General features: G+C 34.1%; 1 protein-coding gene across 1 annotated transcript in view; it reads right to left on the bottom strand.

Moving 5' to 3' along the window:
- LOC143255675 (A-type potassium channel modulatory protein KCNIP2-like) overlaps positions 1 to 19,747 on the bottom strand; it is a 125,415-nt gene that overhangs the window by 24,776 nt on the left and 80,892 nt on the right. Inside the window, exons 2-3 of the mRNA XM_076511718.1 lie at positions 16,471 to 16,540; positions 4,875 to 4,945 (exon numbers count right to left, since the gene is read on the bottom strand). Of these exons, the coding sequence (XP_076367833.1) occupies positions 4,875 to 4,945; positions 16,471 to 16,540 (141 nt within the window). The remainder of the gene's footprint in view (positions 1 to 4,874; positions 4,946 to 16,470; positions 16,541 to 19,747) is intronic.

The following is a 19,747-nucleotide window of genomic DNA, read 5'->3' as shown; positions in this document are numbered from 1 at the left end:
TAAAGTGAGATTTTTAGAACATGAATACAAACAATAATTACAGGCTAGAAACAGATGCTCAATCTATTGTAAATGTAACATCAGCTAGCTAATATCAAAACTTTAAACATTTAATTAAAACCTATAGCTGCACAGCTTATAAAACAAGCCAAGATATACCTCTGTATAAATGTGTCATTCTTAACAAATACTTTGAGCTAGAATCCATGAATAATGATTTCAAAAAGTTGTTTGTAATTAAGCACAAGATTACACAAAGATCTATCCGTGCTCTGCCCACCACTGGTATCAAAACCCGGTTTATAGCGTTGTAAATCCACAGACATACCGCTGTGTCACTGGGGGGGCAAACTTAAAAAAAACAAGGAATACCTCGAGTATTAATCTCTATATTATTGCGCAGCTCTAAAGGAAAAAAATCATAAATGTAAACTACATAGAGATTGGTTATCTAAGTCCGTTTGAAAATTCAAAATTAGTAGTCTGATATGTTTATGTTAAGTAGGCGCTAACTGCTATTCGTCTTATAGTTAATGTTTTACATTCTACGCGATCTGTGTGTTCTATGTATTTCATCGTTTGCTTCTAGAGTTTCACAACCTTCATGATCAGTATTCTGTGATTAGTCATCCATAAGTTATACGATGTGTATTTTCTATGCTTAATGTTAAACATACCTTGACGTTTCGAGTGTTTGTTTTATTTATCCAATACGATTAGTGTTTCACAGTCTCCACGATCTGTATGTTTTATTTCGAAAGCATTTGCCTAGTGTCTCTAACCTCCAAGATATAAGTGTTCAATGCTCGTTTCATGTTCTACACTTTTCATGATCCATGTAGAAAAAGTTTTTCATACTAAAGTTAATATTTCACAGTTTTCACTATCTGTATTTTGTATACTTAATGTTACCCAATCAACATTTAATGTGTTATATTTTCTTATTCTATGCATAATGTTCTACAGTTTTTACTTTCCATGTTTTTTGTGCTATGTTTAGTGTTTTACAATATTTATTTTAGTTTACACTATACTCTCCTTGCTGTGCTTAACCTTACAATATCTTCTTTCTGTGTCTTCTGTGTTCCTCATTTTATGCCTGGAATTCCTAAATGTCACTTTTTATTTTAATTCTTACACATTCTATAATAATAATTCCAAGCTTAACATTCTAGCGTTAACATTCTAATTTTGTTTGAATAATTTTAGTTTGTTTTCTAGTGATCTAAGGTTATGTGACTTTGTCAACAAAGACATCAAATAAGGAAAGTATCTAATATTTGAAATATCGATCCAAAGACGTCTAAGCTGACTTTGTTGTTGACAATGTTCTACTTTTTAACAACATTAAAGCTGTATTGTCTTCCAGCAATACATTATCAACAAGGGAGGTTTAATTACAATTGAGACTCAACCATTCATTTTCGATACTGCTTGAGAGTTATAAAACACAAATTAAAGTTATTTTATTTAAAGTTGACTGTCGTGGTGGTATTTAATTTTTGCCGCGTTCTCTATATCTCTAATATGCCCAATACTATATTTTTAATTTAATTGGTGGTATATTCTGGATTTCTCTAATAGTTCAAGACTATATTTTTAATTTAATTTTTGGTGTATTCTGTATATCTCTGATAGCCCAAGACTATGTTTCTAATTTAATTGTTGGTATATTTTGTATTTTTGTAATAGACCAACTGTGTTTTTAATTTAATTGATGATGTATTCTGCATATCTGTAATAGACCAAGACTACGTTTTTTAATTTAATTGTTAATGTTTTTGCATATCTCTAATAGACCAAGATTACGTTTTTAATTTAATTGTTGGTAGATTCTTTATATCTCTAATAGCCGAAGACTATGTTTTTAATTTAATTGCTGGTGTATTCTGTATTTTTTTAATCGTCCAAGACTATGTTTTTAATTTAATTGCTGGCATATTCTGTATTTCTCTAATAGCCCAAGACTATGTTTTTAATTTAATTGCTGGTGTATTCTGTATTTTTTTAATCGTCCAAGACTATGTTTTTAATTTAATTGCTGGTATATTCTGTATTTCTCTAATAGCCCAATACTATGTTTTTAATTTAAAAGTTTTTATCAAAAATAATAAACGTCTGCATTCACGACAACGTGATGTTCAGCTGATTGGACAATTAAATGAGGAAAACATCGGATTTTTCGCCAAAACGCATTCGTGTCCAATAAAAGATCTGCATGTTCTATATATATATATACGGGTTCTCGGTTTCCATAGCTCAGTGTTAAGCCACCGACACGCAATACAGTTACGCCAAGACTGACTGAAGCACAACGCAACAACGCCATTGGCCGCTTGGAAAGGCGAATCTCGAAATGTTGCCAGAGCTGTGAATGTCCACCCAAGCACCATCACACAAGAATCGCAACATCCGGTTACGTCACCTTCGGGATAGTACCACCACTGCGACGTCACCTTCGGGATAGTACCACCACTGCGACGTCTACTGCTTCAACCATACCAGGGCTGCGTATGATTTCCGATCAGACCGTACGTAACCGTCGACGAGATTCTTAGGCCCCATGTGCAACCCATCATGGTGAACGTCAACGACGTTTTTCAGCATGACAACGCCCGTCCTCACACAGCCCGACTCACCACTGTCTTCTTGAGACACCACAACATCAACGTTCTTCTCTGGCCCTCCAGATAACCAGATTTAAACCCCATCGGACATCTTTGGGACAAGTTGGACCGACGTCTGCGATGGCGACAACCTCAACCGCAGACTCTACCTCAGCTTGCAGCAGCTTTGCAGGCTGAGTGGACAGCCATTTCACAGGATGTGATTCGTCATCTCATCGCTTCCATGGGCAGTACATCTACAGCAGTTATTGATGCTCACGGGGGGCATACTCGTTATTGACGTTGAGTGACGTTAAACTTCAACTAGTGAGCGTGGACTTCGCCTTTGCAGACTTTGGATGTTCAGCAGTGAATGTGCAAAGTTTCACACATGTCATACAGAACTATCCGGAATAAACTTGTTAACAATATGTCTCAAATTTTGCCTTTTGCGTTTTTTTTTTTAAGAGTAGTATATATATACTGATAGATGTAAACACAGAAACAGCTAGATGGTTTTCTGGTTTGAAACAGAGGAAAGACGAAACCACATTATCTGAACAAAGTAGATTTCATCAAAAACTTGTAGAGGAATATTGATTTCAACACGCCCACATTCCCCTTTCTGTGTTTCTGGACTGAAGAGGTCCACGAATGTGTCAAAAATAGTATTCTTGTACAAATCATTTGACAGACTATAGTTTTCTCCAAAACTGTAACATTGTTTTTCTTTTAACTATTAAACACGACATTGTGTTCTTTTTATCAACTAGTTTGATTTATTTTTCTTAAGTTGTCAGTTATATGCATGTTCTGATAACTAGCTTCCAAGAAACTTAACCCAATTAACCTAAGATGTATTCTTATATATGTTTTTAGTAATTGAAAGAATTGTGGAAACACGAAACGTTACACTATAAGAATCACAAAGTACCAAAAACTACAAGGCGAATTTCTTAATGGTATAGAATATTAGAACAGAGCTTGTAACAGTGTATTACTATTTTGTATGTGAGCCCTTCGTTTTACATAAAGCGTTGCACACTACTTTTATGCTACTATAGAGCTCATCAATGAATGATTGTAAAATATTTTAGTGAACGCCCTATATCACTCTCACACGTTAGTCAGGTTGTAGGTTTACTTAAATCCATACAGCCTAAAGAATATCCACAAAGAATTTTGTGCAGATAAATCGTGGCTGTAAGTGCTCTTTCAGGCTTCTTTACAACCAATGTATCGTTTCACCACACTCATTATTTGCTTGTGATAAATTTCGATCGTTGCCCGAGGGGGCGTGATTAAAAAGAATCTAAATATATTTGTCAAAAGCTAGCATGTTGTAAGTTTTGTGATGAAACTTCAAACTTGTACTAATCATTCACCATGCTTTACTGTAGATCTGTACAGTAACTATGATGCCGTTCATTTCTCCAAAGTCGATTGTTGCTGAACACTTGGAACTCGAATTCATCTGTAAAAATCACACACATCTCCAGTTTTGCTTATTCGATGTTCACGGCTAGATATATATTTATTTTTAGTTTGGTTTCTTTTCAACAGGGGTTTTACAAGAAGGTAGTGGACAACCTCGTGTTAATATGTATCTTAATATTATCTAGTTAATATCTAGATCTACTTTTACATTAAGGTGACTTGCAAGATCTCTACTCGATATTGTTTATCTCACAAATAACATACTCTGAGATATTTAGCATAACCTTTGATAATTTCGAATTTATACCACGTTTGCTCTTAACATTATCATCCTTACATACCTCTTTTGAGTCTTGCAAACAGCTATTTCTAAAACAAACATGGAATATTGGTGTAGTTTTTCGTGTGAACTATTCTTAACCAGGCACAATTTTCATTCCTATGCGTTTTTATGTCATATTTTTGTGTCCGAAGCAGTTACTGGATTTACACTGCTACTACTGGGTATAATATTACTGCCTGCATTTTTATAATATTTATAATGATGTAGCACTTTCTAGTTGATTCTATGATAATTAATTACAGTGTAAACTGTAACTGCAGCTAATTTTCACACTTTAAAGAGGGGACATTCCCATGGTATTTGCTTTTTTTACAATCCTTTTCCTTGCCTTTTCCATAATTATACATACTGTATAAATACAAATATGAGGATCACCAAAATATTCTTAAGCTACTTAACTGCAATAGCTTTATTTCCTTCCAAATCCTAAAAATCTAATTCCTGGAGTGAAAGAAACGACTTTCATCAAAGGTTAAAATGAGGGTTACCTTAAACCTTATGGCTCCATTCCTGTTTTGGTCAAATGTTTTGAAAACGTAATGAGCATACAGGCTGGCATCTGGAACGACAAAAAACAATTAAGTGTTGGTTATTGTTTTTCATTCTGAGATGGAAAAGAAACCTTTTTATCGTTTTTAGTTAACAAAAGTTCGACTTTATTACAATTTTGTGACGCAAGTAAATAGTAATATTTCATAAAAGAAATATATATACATTTTCTACACATCTATTTATATGTAGCTATAATAATGTTTTTTGCAGATAATTATATAGTAAAAAAGTAATGCTTCTCATTGGTCTATATTTTCTTGAGGTGAACTACCTATTAATAGATACGCAGATTAAAATAATAAATAATTCAAACGTTAAAATCCATACACATTTTAATGTGATACGTCTTGCAAGTTTACTCCTGAAAATAGGTAAACGTCCAAACATGTAGAGTCTACATTTCAGAAATGTTTTTATTTGTGTATCGGTTTTAACATTGTGTAGCATTTATTTATTATTTTAAAATTATACACAAGTGTCAAGAGAATATAGATTGTTAATAGATTTTGCAGATTTCCTACCGGCTATTTGTCCTATAGATTATGGGTAAATTTATGGTTTTAAGTATTTTAGACTGATCACTACCTGAGTGACCACTATCTGTGTGTTTTTGGTACAGTTGAAAGGTTTATTTAATTTCACTTTAATTACTGCATCACTTAATGTATTTTTTAGTATTTGATATAAATAAAGAAGTAGAAAATTATAAACAATTTTCTCATATACAACAACAATAAACAGAGATTGGACTATTAAATTAACAACCACTACGGTACTGCCCTGGTACAAGTTTTTCGTACTGAATTTTTCCACTTGCTTCATATTGTTTATAAAACTTTTAGTTATAGGTAGTCAGTATGTATATTTGTTGTTGTAGCTCTCACGTCCAAAGTACGTAATAGACCATTAGCACTCTGTCCACCATGGGAAATCGAACCCTGAGTTTTAGCGTCATAAGTCCGTAAACATAATGCTAATCACCAGCAACCAATGTAATATACACAACTGCACATACGAAAAGACCATTATCCAATTTCCAGTGCAAAATGGTTCAGAATGAAATATTGTAACAATGCCAATGTAAAACTGTTATTTATTCAAATACTTTCCAGGTCATGCGTTTAGTTTGAAGAAATTCTAAAAATTGAGATGTAAGAGTTTCAGAACTGGCAATAGTCATGTTTCTGAAAAGAGAGTTGTGGAGCTGGTAGATGTTGTAAACTTTTAACATCAAACAACATGCCACATGTTCATTAATTTTCTATTGTAAAAATGTTAACAACATTTTTGGTTGATCGTTAATGCCTGGCATGGCCAAGCGCGTAAGGTGTGCGACTTGTCATCCGAGGGTCGCGGGTTCGCGCCCGCGTCGCGCTAAACATGCTCGCACTCCCAGCCGTGGGGGCGTATAATGTGACGGTCAATCCCACTATTCGTTGGTAAAAGAGTAGCCTAAGAGTTGGCGGTGGGTGGTGATGACTAGCTGCCTTCCCTCTAGTCTTACACTGCTAAATTAGGGACAGATAGCCCTCGAGTAGCTTTGTGCGAAATTCAAAAAACAAACAATTAATCATTTTGGATTAGTTTTTGATGCTTTAGTTTTGAAGAAATTTCTTGCTCTTTGTAGTTATGTATAAAGCTCTTATGTTGTGTCTTACTTCATCATAAACTACATCTTGGAGCCATAATTCTTAACTGAAAGTTGAACAGCCACGATAGTCATAGACTAAAGAAAACTTTGTCTAATCTCTTACAAAAACTATAATGTGACTAATCAAAAGATATAATGAAATTAGTAACACTTATGCCAAAACACAGGCCAGGGAGACCACTTTCAAAATCAGATATTAAGTATCATAAACTTAGTTCATTCAGATAAGATGTAGCAGTTTCTTATCTGCAGAACTTAAAAAAACAACAACACCAATGTCAAAATTGACCTCTTCGCTGTTTACGCATTCTGGCTCAAGAAAAACTGACTGAAAGGGTTCTTTGTAACAAGAGACTTAAGTTTGCAAGAATCCCAAAATTGAACAAACTGTAAGTAGAGAAAAGTACCTTTTACTGATGATTCACAGACTGATGAGATACTTCAACGAACAGACGCTAATACATTCTTCATGGGAGAGTTGAGAGATTAAAGCAGTCTTTAATTAAGCATGATGAGGATAGAATTCAAGTATGAGAATCTTTACCATACTGATGAACACTATATTTTTCCCAATATAAATAAATACACTATTAATTATATTCTTCTGTTCGGACGTAGGGCCCGGCATCGCCAGGTGGTTAAGGCGCTCGACTTGTAATATGAGGATCACGACTTCGAATTCCAGTCGCACCAAACGTGCTCGCCCTTTCAGCCATGAGGGCGTTATAATGTGACGGTCAATCCAACTATTCGTTGGTAATAGAGAAGCCCAAAAGTTGACTGTGGGTGGTGTTGACTAGCTACCTTCCCTGTAGTCTAAATTAGGGACGGCTAGCGCAGATATCTCTTGAGTAGCTTTGCACGAAATTTAAAACAAACTGTTCAGACGTCGTTTAATGGGAAAAATTGATCTGCCAGTATGATAATGATCTCAAATAAACATATAACAAAGTGAAACAGTATCTTAACAGAAAAGAAGCAGATGGAACCCTTGCATAAATAGTATGCTATCCGCAGGGTCCAGACATCAATACTGTTGAATGTGTGTAAGACTATCTCGATCAATGTAAACAGCAACGGCAGACGAAATAAAAGGAGGTCCTCCAGGCAGCACTTCAAGATATCTAGAATTCAAATCATATAGAGTGTCTTGAAAGTTTGAATAAAGCATTGCTAACCGGATTCAAGAAGATATTTCAGTTGAAAAAGTCACAAACATATCAAAGAAATAAACTTTAGATTTGATTTATGATAATTGGTTTTTGCTTTCAGATATTTTGAAATTCTGAAATACATGCATTAAATGAACTCAATATGCAGTGAATTAAAATACACGGTGATTATTGAGTGATCTCTTTTAATTGATGCAATACTCTATGTGTCGTAATAACTAGTGCTAATAAAACATAAACAACATAATCCTAGTGTAAAATGTTCTTATCACCTCTTGAAGTTTTCCTTTAAAAAACTTAAGCGTGAGGTGAAACAGGAAACACTAGCCAATAACAGATTGGCGTCAAATGACTGTAACATGTTAAAACGCTCAATTCTTTGTATACTATACAAGTGCTATCTTTAAGGAGCCAACTTCTGTTTTGTATAAACTGAAGGAGAAAAAAAAAGCCGATACAAATAATGTTAAATTTATTACACACTTTGATAGAATACACTAGTTTTCAGTCGGGGAGTGTCACAAAACAAGTAATAACAAATGTAAAGTGATGTAGAAATGGTTATGCCAAAAATATACAAACAATAATATCGGGATGATAGGATACTCCAGACTGGAGACATGTCAGCGTTTAAAATTATCAAAAAGAAATTTTCTAGTGTTATAAGTCGGTTGTGATAAAGGATCAGGATTGTAGTTTGAAATTTGTTTAAAATATACGTCTTTAAGTAAAGGTTATATTCTATGTAGCCTGGTATAACATAACTAAATTAAGCTAAAATCTTGACTTTCACACTAAAATGTTACATAACTCAGACAACGCGGAGATCATTATAACTGTAAAACAGCGTCTAGAGGCAACCGTTAACATTTCCCGCTTTGGATGCTGCTTTCACAAGATTATCTACAAAAGTAAAACTTAGAAATGTTAAGTTGGATAAGTTTATAAGAGCGTAGTATAAGTTGCTTAGAAATGTGCTACAAGTAGTTATTTAACATTACAAACACATTTCTAAACTTCCATAGGGAATAGGGTTAATTAGAAAGCATACGAGATACGCCCAGAATGGCAGCAACAATTGTAAGTCATAACATGGTCTAAGATAATTCTGTTGGCATTTCCCATTTTATATTTGTTTTGAAAGACAACTAATGTAAAGAAGAATTTTTTACTGCCTGAATATGTCATACAAACATTATTCTTGTATGGAGAGTAATTTTAATGAATTTAAACTATAATTAATAATGTACACATAATTAATGTGAAATAAGCAAAATATTAGAGAAATATGCTTCGCATGCTTTCTAAACCCATCCAGTTGCTTATTCTAATTAAGGCAGCATATGTTTTGTTGTTTTTAATGATGACTCGAAATGCAATTCTTTCAACATTATAAAGGCCAGGCATGGCCAGGTGGTTAAGGCACTCGACTCGAAATCTGAGAGTCGCAGATAGCCTTCATGTAGCTTTGCTCGAAATTGAAACCAAACCAGAATCAACACTATAAAGGTATCTAAAAATTCGCAGCTTGTTGCTTTGAACAAGAAACAATGACTATATTTAAAAATCATGGCCTTCTTGGGTGCTATAAACAATATATTAAGGCACTGAAACAAAACCTCAGAAATTTACTTCGTGGTGAATTCTGCTTGTTTTTCGTTTCTTTTAAAGTTGAATTTCAGTTCGTTTCCTTCTATGTATTGAATTCCGTCTAGTTTTCATTTCATTGTTTGTTTGTTTTTTAATTTCGCGCAAAGCTACACGAGGGCTATTTGCGCTAGCCGTTTCTAGTTTAGCAGTGTTAGACTAGAGGGAAGGCAACTAGTCTTCACCACCCACCGTTAACTCTTAAGCTACATTTTTACCAATGATTAGTGGGATTGACCACGGCTGAAAGGGCGAGCATGTTTGGTGTGAAGAAGATTCGAACCCGCGATCCTCGGATTACGAGTCGAGCACGTTATCCATTAGGCCATGCCGGGCTTAATATGTTGAATTTCATATGAAATAGTTTTGTTCCATGTCGTAGTGAATTTTGCTTGGTTTGTGATTAGTTCAGTGTTGTGGTGAACATACTCTGGCCTGGTTTCTACAAAGTTCCCCACTCGTACAGCTGTAAGTTTTTGGACTAGCTGCCTTTCCTCTAGTCTTACACTGGTAAATTAGGGACAGCTTACGCTGTCAATTTCCCGCTTGTACAGCTGTAAGTCTTCGGATTTACAATGCTAAAATCAAAGTTCGATTCCCTTCGGTGGACTCAGGAGATTGCCCAATGTGACTCTGCTATACGAAAACACACATTTTTACAGAATAAAAAATGCACTGTTCTCTTTTTGTTTTCTCGAAACACACTTTGTACGTTAAATAACGCAGTCAGCTATAAAAAAGAAACTTCCATAAAAGCGGCTTTTCAGAAATTCCATTATTTTCGAGAAGATTTATTACACCAATGTTTGGATGATTTTCAAATATATATTTTTAGTTCAGACCCTCAATAAACGCGGATTATTACGAAATAACTCAATAAAATCTTTGTAAATACATCTCAAGTTTTACGAAAAGGTTTCTCACTAGATTTAAAAGGAAAAACCTTGATTTCAGTAGGCTTCAGTTCAAGTTCTTGGTGAAAAAAAAAAGTGCTTGCTTCAAATGCACAATAAATTTCATATAAACCTTCAAAACATTACTCGTCACAAGAGGCTGCAAGCGAAGAAAGTTCAGATACTTGTCTCCTGTAAAACATACTTCATCATCTTATTCGGCCTAACGTCAGCTTTGAAGTGGCCATCGGCAGATGAACATTTTGTATTTGAAGGGCTAGTAAGGCTAAGAAACAGCAACAAAATCCATCGTAACTTTATACACGTATTATTCTAAGTTCAAAAACTTTATCATCTTTTCGAATCTTTGATGTAATTGGCGTTAAAATATTTGCTGTCTGGAACGTTTGTCTGATCTTTGGAAGAAGTCTGCGTCGAAGGACTCACAAAGAGAGTGAAATTTTTTTAACGACTCAAGTTACATCAAGAACACATAACAGTATTTGGAACCATCATAACTTTATAATTTTGGTGTAATTTATTGATTTTTCTTGATGTTCAAAATAACAAAAAGCTGTAGCATTTTCAAAGTATATATTGTTGTTACAAAACTGAGAGGAAAAAACACGTTTCACCAGTACCTAATTTATTAACAACCATGGCTTCTCCAGTAAAGACATCAACAGGTACAGACTGAAATGGTTTGTAACAAGGTTTATATAAATATTTGAACAAAGAACTAGAAGTAACTTTGACATTCTCTTTGAGACAAGTGGGAAGGAGCTGAAGTTGGTTTGGTTGTTTAAAACATTTCTGGATTTGATTTTGAACTGTCTAGTTTGTTTCTCAATATTTTTCACAGCTATGTAAACTTTTGCAGTTTTTTTGGATAATTTTCCTTTAATTTCCAGTTTCTAGAATGCTCTTTAAATCTTATTTCTATGGAACGCCCAGTTTGACATATATATATATATACACACACTATTACAGTCTTGACTCGTTAATTGGTTTATTTGTTTGTTAATGAAATTTCGCGCAAAGCTACACGAGGGTTATCTGCGCTAGCCGTCCCTAATTTAGCAGTGTAAGACTAGAGGGAAGGCAGCTAGTCATCATCACCCACCGCCAACTCTTGAGCTACTCTTTTACCAAGAAATAGTGGCTTTTACCGCACATTATAATGCCCCTACGGCTGAAAGGGCGAGCATGTTACGAATCGGATGCCTAAACCCACTTGGCCATGGCGGGCTGTCGTTAATTTGTAAACACTACCACTGTTGTACTTTTCGATTTTGGTCTTTGTTGTTACTCAATAATTTGCCTTCGTTTTTGTAGTAGTCAGTCGGTCTGTAGATTTCTTTGTTCAGTGTATTATATATTTTTGAGAAAGGTTTTATTTGGTACAGTATGTGGATATATTGATTTGAAATTTACAGCTTTCACTTTTTTTAAACAATGATGTTTTAACTAACTTGGTTTTATAACCACTGTTAACAGCATTTTTTTATAGTTTTTAATTCAGTCTTCTAATATTCAGTTGAGAAGGGTAACAAACTATGGTGTGTGTGTGTGTGTGTGTGTGTGTGTTTTCTTATAGCAAAGCCACATAGGCTATCTGCTGAGCCCACCGAGGGGAATCGAACCCCTGATTTTAGCGTTGTAAATCCGTAGACATACCGTTGTACTAGCGGGGGGCGACAAACTATGCAACACAACAAGTTTGGGAGATACTGCATGTCTTGAATAAGTATATAATGATAGTGTCACTATAAATAATTGTTGTTTTTTTTATTGTAGGGAACATAAGCTGTTATTTATTTGAATCCAAAAATTAAATTTTCCGTTTTCATCAGGTTCCATAGTAAATTTGAAATTTCTGTTTTGTGGATTTAGAAGAGTCACAAAACTGTCAAGATGTTGTTTGGATTCTGCCTAAAGACAAATCACATCATCAATATATCTATACCAGTATTTAACATGTTTTGTATTATTTTCATCACTAAACAACTTCTTCTCTAAATTATCCATGAAACGTCTCCAAGAAAAAGAAAGAAGGAGAAACCCATAACTAACCCATAAGTCATTTATATATTTAGTCATTAAATATGATGTACTTCTCATGTAAGTGGTGATTATTGTTTTTAATTTCTGAATACACTGTTTACGTTCTTGTTATCTATTAAATCACTAATAATTTGTTTATACGTTCATTAATAGGTATTCTTCTGAAAAGAATAAAAACACGAAAAGAAACAATTTTGGTGTTATTCAGTATCCCAGATAATTTTATTATACTGAACTTAGGTTTAAAACCATTTAGATTTTTGAAATTACTGTGGGTTTTCCTGTGCTAGTTAGTAACGGAACTCCATTAGAACCTTTAGATCTAATATTAAATATATTAAATCTCTGTTGAATAGCAGCAAATAACAACCTAACAAATTCCAAGATCGGTCCTAGGTCGCCCACGACGTATGTATGGACTTCTAACCTGTACAAAACACATATTCCCATGATACCTGTTGTTTCCTATACTAATGCACCCGCTGTCACATACAGAAAAGGTTTAAAACCACCACACCAACTTAAGCTCTTTCCCACTTGTCTCAAGGTGACTGTCAGAGTTATTTCCAGTTGTTTAGATAAACACATGTATAAACCCTGTTACAACTCAAGTCAGTCTGCATCTGATGTTACCTTTACTGGAGAAACCATGGTTGTTAATAAATGATGTATTTGTGAAATCTACAGCCATCTTGTTTTCCTGAATTCTGTAATCACGGAATTTCATCTAGTACCGAGGGTTTCAAATATCAATTATATATACTATTGTACTTTATTAATAAACTAACTATGATTTGTAAATGTTCAATAAATGCAATTAAAATGTGATTAACTGGTGTATTAGCTGTAGAGATACTGAGAGATTTTAGGTTTTAATTCAACTTCATTAAGTACTACTACTCTACAAACACGCTCGCCCTTTCAGCCGCGGGATGTTTTAATATAACGGTTAATCCCACTATTCGTTGATAAAAGAGTAGCCCAAATGTTTGCGGTGGGTGGTGGCGACTAGCTGCCTTTCCTCCAGTCTTACACTGCTAAATTAAGGACGATTAGCGCAGATAGCCCTCGAGTAGCTCTGCGCGAAATTAAAAACAAACCGAACCAAAACTAGTACTTCTCTGAAATTATATTTATCAAAAATACTTATTATTTTACATTTGTTACTCATTATTTATTTCTTGAAAATCAAAGACATATGTGATAAATAAAACACTGAGCAGGACGAGAATTTGTCAGACTGTGTGACCATTAACTGTTAATAAAGAGAGTGTCAAAAGTCATTCTATGAACGCCATTGTGGAAATAGTGGCACCTTTTGTTGCTCTGTGACACTATACAACAAAGAGTCACGCATAATTCTCGAAAAAAATAGTTATTACACTACAAAGTGGAGAACGTTACACTAATGATTTTTATTACAAAAATCAACAAGTCACATGAAAACAATACCACATATAAAGTCACAGTGGAACGGAATGTATCCGACCTACATTTGGACAATGATGTTACGTAGTGGTTTGACGCCAACAAAATTTGAGGACGGGTAGGTAAAACTAATTCTACGATAGTTCACTACTAAACATTTCCTACCGGTGTTTTCGTTACTATGGTATTTTGCTACCTGTTTCAATATGTATAAATGACTTAATATGACTCGACTTCTATTCGAGGCAGTGGCTGAGCTACAGGCTTATGACCTAGCAAACAAACTCCCCTTTCTTCGTGGAATTGCTTAGAGTCTGAATTATTTCTAAAAGTTCAAATATTTCATATTCTAAATAAAATATTTTACAACGTAATACCATTTTTTATTTTTGAGGAGTGTTTCTCTAATAAACTAATATTTTGTGGAAATATTTCCTATGTTCTTAAAAAAGATATGTAAGTGAGATTATGACATAAAGTTATGAGGTTGTGAAATAGCCTGGTAGCGAAATGTCCGGGAATGAAATATTTAGTAGCAAAATATCCAGCCATCGTAAAGACTATTTTCAATGTAAAATATCCATACATTCAGACAAATAATGGTTTGTTCAGAAGTGGTACATAGAATTTCCAAGACTGGAATATCCCTTGCACATAATGGTATTTGAATACAAAGGAATTATGGATCAATTGGGAAATCAGGGATATTCAGAAAGAGACCTGCAACATTACCAGCTGTGGTAAGCAAAGTGCCTCATCTTGAAACAGGTAAAAATCCACATACGCATAGGTCAGATCCATGTTTTCCAAGCAACAGTGTGTAACATAATTAAGAAGGAACTCCATCCGGCAATGCGTTTGTGAGATATTGGATGTCTTGAAGAAGTATATATGATAGTGTCACTATAAGTGACGTATTAATTATGACATCCTCTTGAGTTCACCAATATAAGGCAATCAGTCATACCTGTTGTTCAACCGTCTCATACTTCAAGTATTTGAAGAATGAAACCACCTGGTATTCGTGCTAATCCAGATGAAGACGTGTTTTTTGTGCAATCAATCGCACTTTTGAAACAGGCGCTGAGAAAATGTTATTTTCTTTATCCAAGTGTTAAATGTCAGTAAGGATAGTGCGCTTTGGGCATGGAACTTTACGACGGAAAATTTTGCGATGAAATCTACAATGCAGGGTTCCAAAATCATTTTTATATAACAAACTTAACCATATATACCACATGTTAATAGCCTTTATAAGAATATGAAAATAGTTTGGTTGAGGAGTCAAGTTTTTCTTAAAGAACTAGAGATATTCGTTTTACTAGACCTTAACTTTACAACCTATGGCAATATCAAGGTTTCTGGAAGTTAACATTGCATCTTCATTTAAAATTCAAATTGAACTTGTAAAAAATACGTAAAAAATGTCGTAAACTGGAACTAGCTCCTATGTTCAGAGGGTATGGCTTTGTAAGCATATCAACATATCCTAACGAAGCTCAAGTATTTAACAGTGGAACAATGCGTAAGGCATCAACTTTAATTAAGGATCGTTATGGATCGAATTACAACAATACAGAGTGAGCATCTCTAATCTTAGATGATTTTGTCTGATGTTAGCAAACAAAGCCTCTAAAAGTGTTTACGAATTTACGTTTCCTGTGAAAGGTGTTTAAAATATTTACTTTCTGTCACAGGAACAAAATATCTCGATATTTTGAAATTGTGAAAGTAACTCAAGCAGAAAGAAATATATTTCAATAAACAGATGTTGTCCGACATGATTTACAAGCCAGCTATGCGTATTTGTATGTTTAACTAAATCAATAATTTTTATAGGGTTAACGTTAAATTTAAAGTGTATTGTTATAATATAACCGTCACAATTTTAATGCCGTGTCCTTGAGTGGTAATAGGATATATGTTACTTAATACTGCACTGATTTCCTTGTATTTCATAAAAAAATAATCTAATATTATATGAAAATTTAAGTTCTATAAAACGTCACATTTTGCTCGATGACAAAACATTGTGAACCTTCAGACTTTTGCCAAATGGATACGCTCACTCTCTCTCTTAATCATATTAAAACTATTATCATGCCTTTCTAAAAGTGAATATTTTTAAAAACTTTATAGCACAGTCACGGAATTTCTGGTGAATTACCGATAAACTTTAAACGGATTTGTTCGTAAATCCTGATAGTTAGCGTCTTCTTTTGTTTCCTTTGGGTAAATTACAAATGTTGTACATTGTCATGCATCACTCTATTGTTGTATAACTGTGAGTTCCAACAAAATAGAGATTCAATAACATAAAAGTTGTTATGGACAATTTTTAAAATTTTAAAATTAATGTTTCACCAAAGAATGGTTGCTGTAGTTCCGAACAGGTAAAACTTCTAACGAATACCATTCAGAATGAAAACTAACAAACAAACAAAACAAAGTTGGTAGAATGTTTAACACCTCATTCATTCTTTTTAGACAGTTCATTAATGCTAAAAATCATGAGTTTGACAATTAAAGTTTTAGTTAAGGCTACATTATTCATAGCATTATATACATATATAAACACTCAAGTTTAGCTTCTGCCTAGATATAAATGTCAAAGAGTTTTAGATTCAGTTAACAGTTTCAACTGACATACTTTTATTAGAAACAACAAGAAACTTACTGCCATAAGGAAAGAACTGGGAAAAGATCTGCTTGAATGCGTCCTCATCTACAAACCCAGATGGGCATACCTGATAAAACAAAATGGCGTCTATCAGAAAAGACATATCTGTTTATTTGTTTAAGTATTTATCTCTCAAAATATCCACACAACATAACTAAGGAAAAAATACGTAGTGTATTTATATGATTCACGAGGTTTTCTATTAGGAAATTAAGAATATATTTAATACATTAAAACAGAGAGAATTATGTATTTGCATCCAAACCATCTGTATATTTGTATATTCAGATCCATAAATTTGATAAGCACTAAATTTTAAATATTAACGTTTCATCCGATGTACAAAATTTTATCTCTGAGCTACAATAGAATATATTAGAAAAAATTACTCCTGTTACAACCCTGAGCAGCACTCCGAAATGTTTAGCCTATTCTAAATAATACTGTAAACCAGCAGCTTAACTTACAGTTGTAACGACGTCGTTCTTTTTGACAAAATAAAGCTAAAAAATTATCATCACTTTGGAAAATCATTAATTAGTAGTTCCCATTAATTTTAGATGTGCACTAAAGGTCTTGAATATGCTCACTTACTGCTAAAAATTAGTTATATACAGTTAAATCACACATTGAGTTAAACTATTTTTTAACACAGGTGCATGTCAAGAATATACTTAGAAGAAGAAACGAGATTTGCTGAGTGAATCTTCAAACGAATGTCCAGAATCAAACACAAAATGTCGTCTTTTTTTATTATCTCTAGTCTTAAACTCAAGTCCTTAGCACTTTTGTTTTGGGATTTATATCCAAATGTTGGTGGCGCTAGAAGTTTGAATTACTCCACATATTCTCTGATACGTCACTTATTTTTATTATTGATGAATAAAATATGGCGGATTACATTCACCGTGACTTGAAAAATAAATGAAATAAAAAGAGGAAAAATATGTTGAAAAACGACGAAAAAAAAAAGCTTTTATATAATCCACTTTACATAACTAGAAGCATCGGGAGATGAAGCTGGATTGAATTACTGAAGAAACGCTTAGACAACAGCTAACTAAAAAGTAGAACTTTGAAGTCTTCTCAGATGGGCCTAGAAGACTGATTCTCATCAGCATGAACCTAAGACAGTATTGTCAGTATGGATCAACAAATATGTAAAGCTTTACATGCAAGACGTCTTTTGAGAAGCTGGTTGTTTTCAAAATAACTTACAAAGTGCACTGACGCTTAATAATGCGAAGGAATACCATTCAAACTCACTCACGTTCAGTGGTTTCTAACATATAGCTATCATCTTCGCTGCGATAGCCTAAAAACCTCATCCATGCAAAATTTAAGGTTTTCACATTAAATACTGATTTTACTAGGTTCGAGATTATTTGTTTAAAAAGATGTTACTCATAACTAATAGAGAGATAACTCACAAAGTGTTACATTTCAACTTTTTGGATACTTACAAAATTAACGAAATTCAGCTTTCACTTGCATACAATTGTTTGCATGTTTTATCCAATTATATTCACAAAAACGCCAATTACTTTACTTAAATCTGTAATAAAGGATTCCATGAATGATGGATGTAGTTATTCTACTCAGATTCAGGCTGTTTCATGTATTATTTGTTTATTAATTAAGTGAGCATTTTTATAAGTTTTAACGCAGGTTTGTACAGCGATCGTTTAGGTGCTTTCATTGCACATATTGCAAAAGTTTTACTTTTTCTTGTTCCTGGGCAAAAAATGTTATTTTCCAATTTCTTATGCCTAAAATAAATGGAAAATACCTATTTTTCTCTTCAAACATTGCTTTTGTGACCTGGGCAATGAAATGTTCAAATTTACCCATTTCCCAGAACATTCCAGATAGATTCAGTGCTGAGGCAATTGGAGTTGCCTGTAACCTGAATGAGTGGCGCCTTTTCATCGATAGAGAAAAATATATATGTAAAAACGGCTGGTTTGGGTTGAGAAAATTTTTACATACACATTTTTTTCTCTACAAGTGGGTTTTCTCGTCATCACTGTTCATTGACAGCTCATCCAGAAGCCTCAAAGCTGTGCTGCTCCATAACGGGAATAAGTATCCGTCTCTTCCCCTAGTTCATTCGGTGCACCTCAAAGAGGAATACGACAGCGTCAAGACATTGCTAGAAGCCTTGAAGTATAAATGAGTATGGCTGGGAGGTTATCGGAGACTTCCAAATGGTCGCATTCCTGATGTATCTCCAAGGAGGCTTTACCAAGTTCCCCTGTTATATTTGCCTTTGAGACAGCAGAGACACCGTATCGCACTACAACAGGAAGCACTGACCACAACGGACCGAGTTTTCTGTGGAGAGGCACAATGTCAAGTGTGAGCCACTAGTGGATCTTCAGAAGGTGTTGTTTACACCATTACACATAAAATTGGGTCTTATGAAATAATTTGTCACAACTCTTCATAAGGAGTCTGCAGCCTTCAAATACCTTCTAGACTACTTCCCTAAGCTGTCTGAGGCAAAGGTCAAAACTGGCGTCTTTGTTGGACCACAAATAAAGAAGATCCTGGAGTGCACAGAATTCCACAAGAAGCTCAGTAGGAAGGAAAAAATAGCTTGGGGCAGCGTTATCGCAGTGGTTCGGGGCTTCTTGGGCAATCACAACGTCGAAAATTATGTGGAACTGGTTGAGGTTCTGGTGAAGAACTACGGCAAAATGGGCTGCAGGATATTCCTGAAAGTCCATCTCCTTGATAAGTATCTTGATAAATTCAAAGAGAAGATGGGAATATCGGTAAGTTTACGAATTTACAACGCTAAAATCAGGGATTCGATTCCTCTCGGTTGGCTCAGGAGATAGCCCGATGTAGCTTTGCTATAAGAAAATACAAACACAAATATGGGAGCATACTCAGAGGAGCAAGGCGAGAGCTTCCAGCAAGATATAACGGACTTTGAAAGCCGCTACCAAGGAGCGTATAACAAACACATGATGGAAGACTATATTTGGGGGCTGATACGTGAAAATGATTTACATTTACAGTCGCAAATCTCGAAAACTACTCACTTATAAACATTTCTGTTTTTTTTGTATAACTTTAATATAAATAATGTAAATCTTTATTCAGACCGTATATAGATGAAAATGTGCAAATTTGCCCGTTTTTACATAGAAAATAAGTTAATTTCTAAATTTCATTATCCAGGTCACAAAAGCAAAGATTGAAGGGAATAATGGCCGTTTTCTGTATTTTTACAACATAAGCAATTAAGAAATAACACATACTATTA

Source organism: Tachypleus tridentatus, chromosome 7 (assembly GCF_004210375.1).
Source record: "Tachypleus tridentatus isolate NWPU-2018 chromosome 7, ASM421037v1, whole genome shotgun sequence".
Classification (NCBI taxonomy): domain Eukaryota; kingdom Metazoa; phylum Arthropoda; class Merostomata; order Xiphosura; family Limulidae; genus Tachypleus; species Tachypleus tridentatus.
Note: the sequence above shows the minus strand (reverse complement) of the source record. Positions and strands in the feature narration are given on the sequence as shown.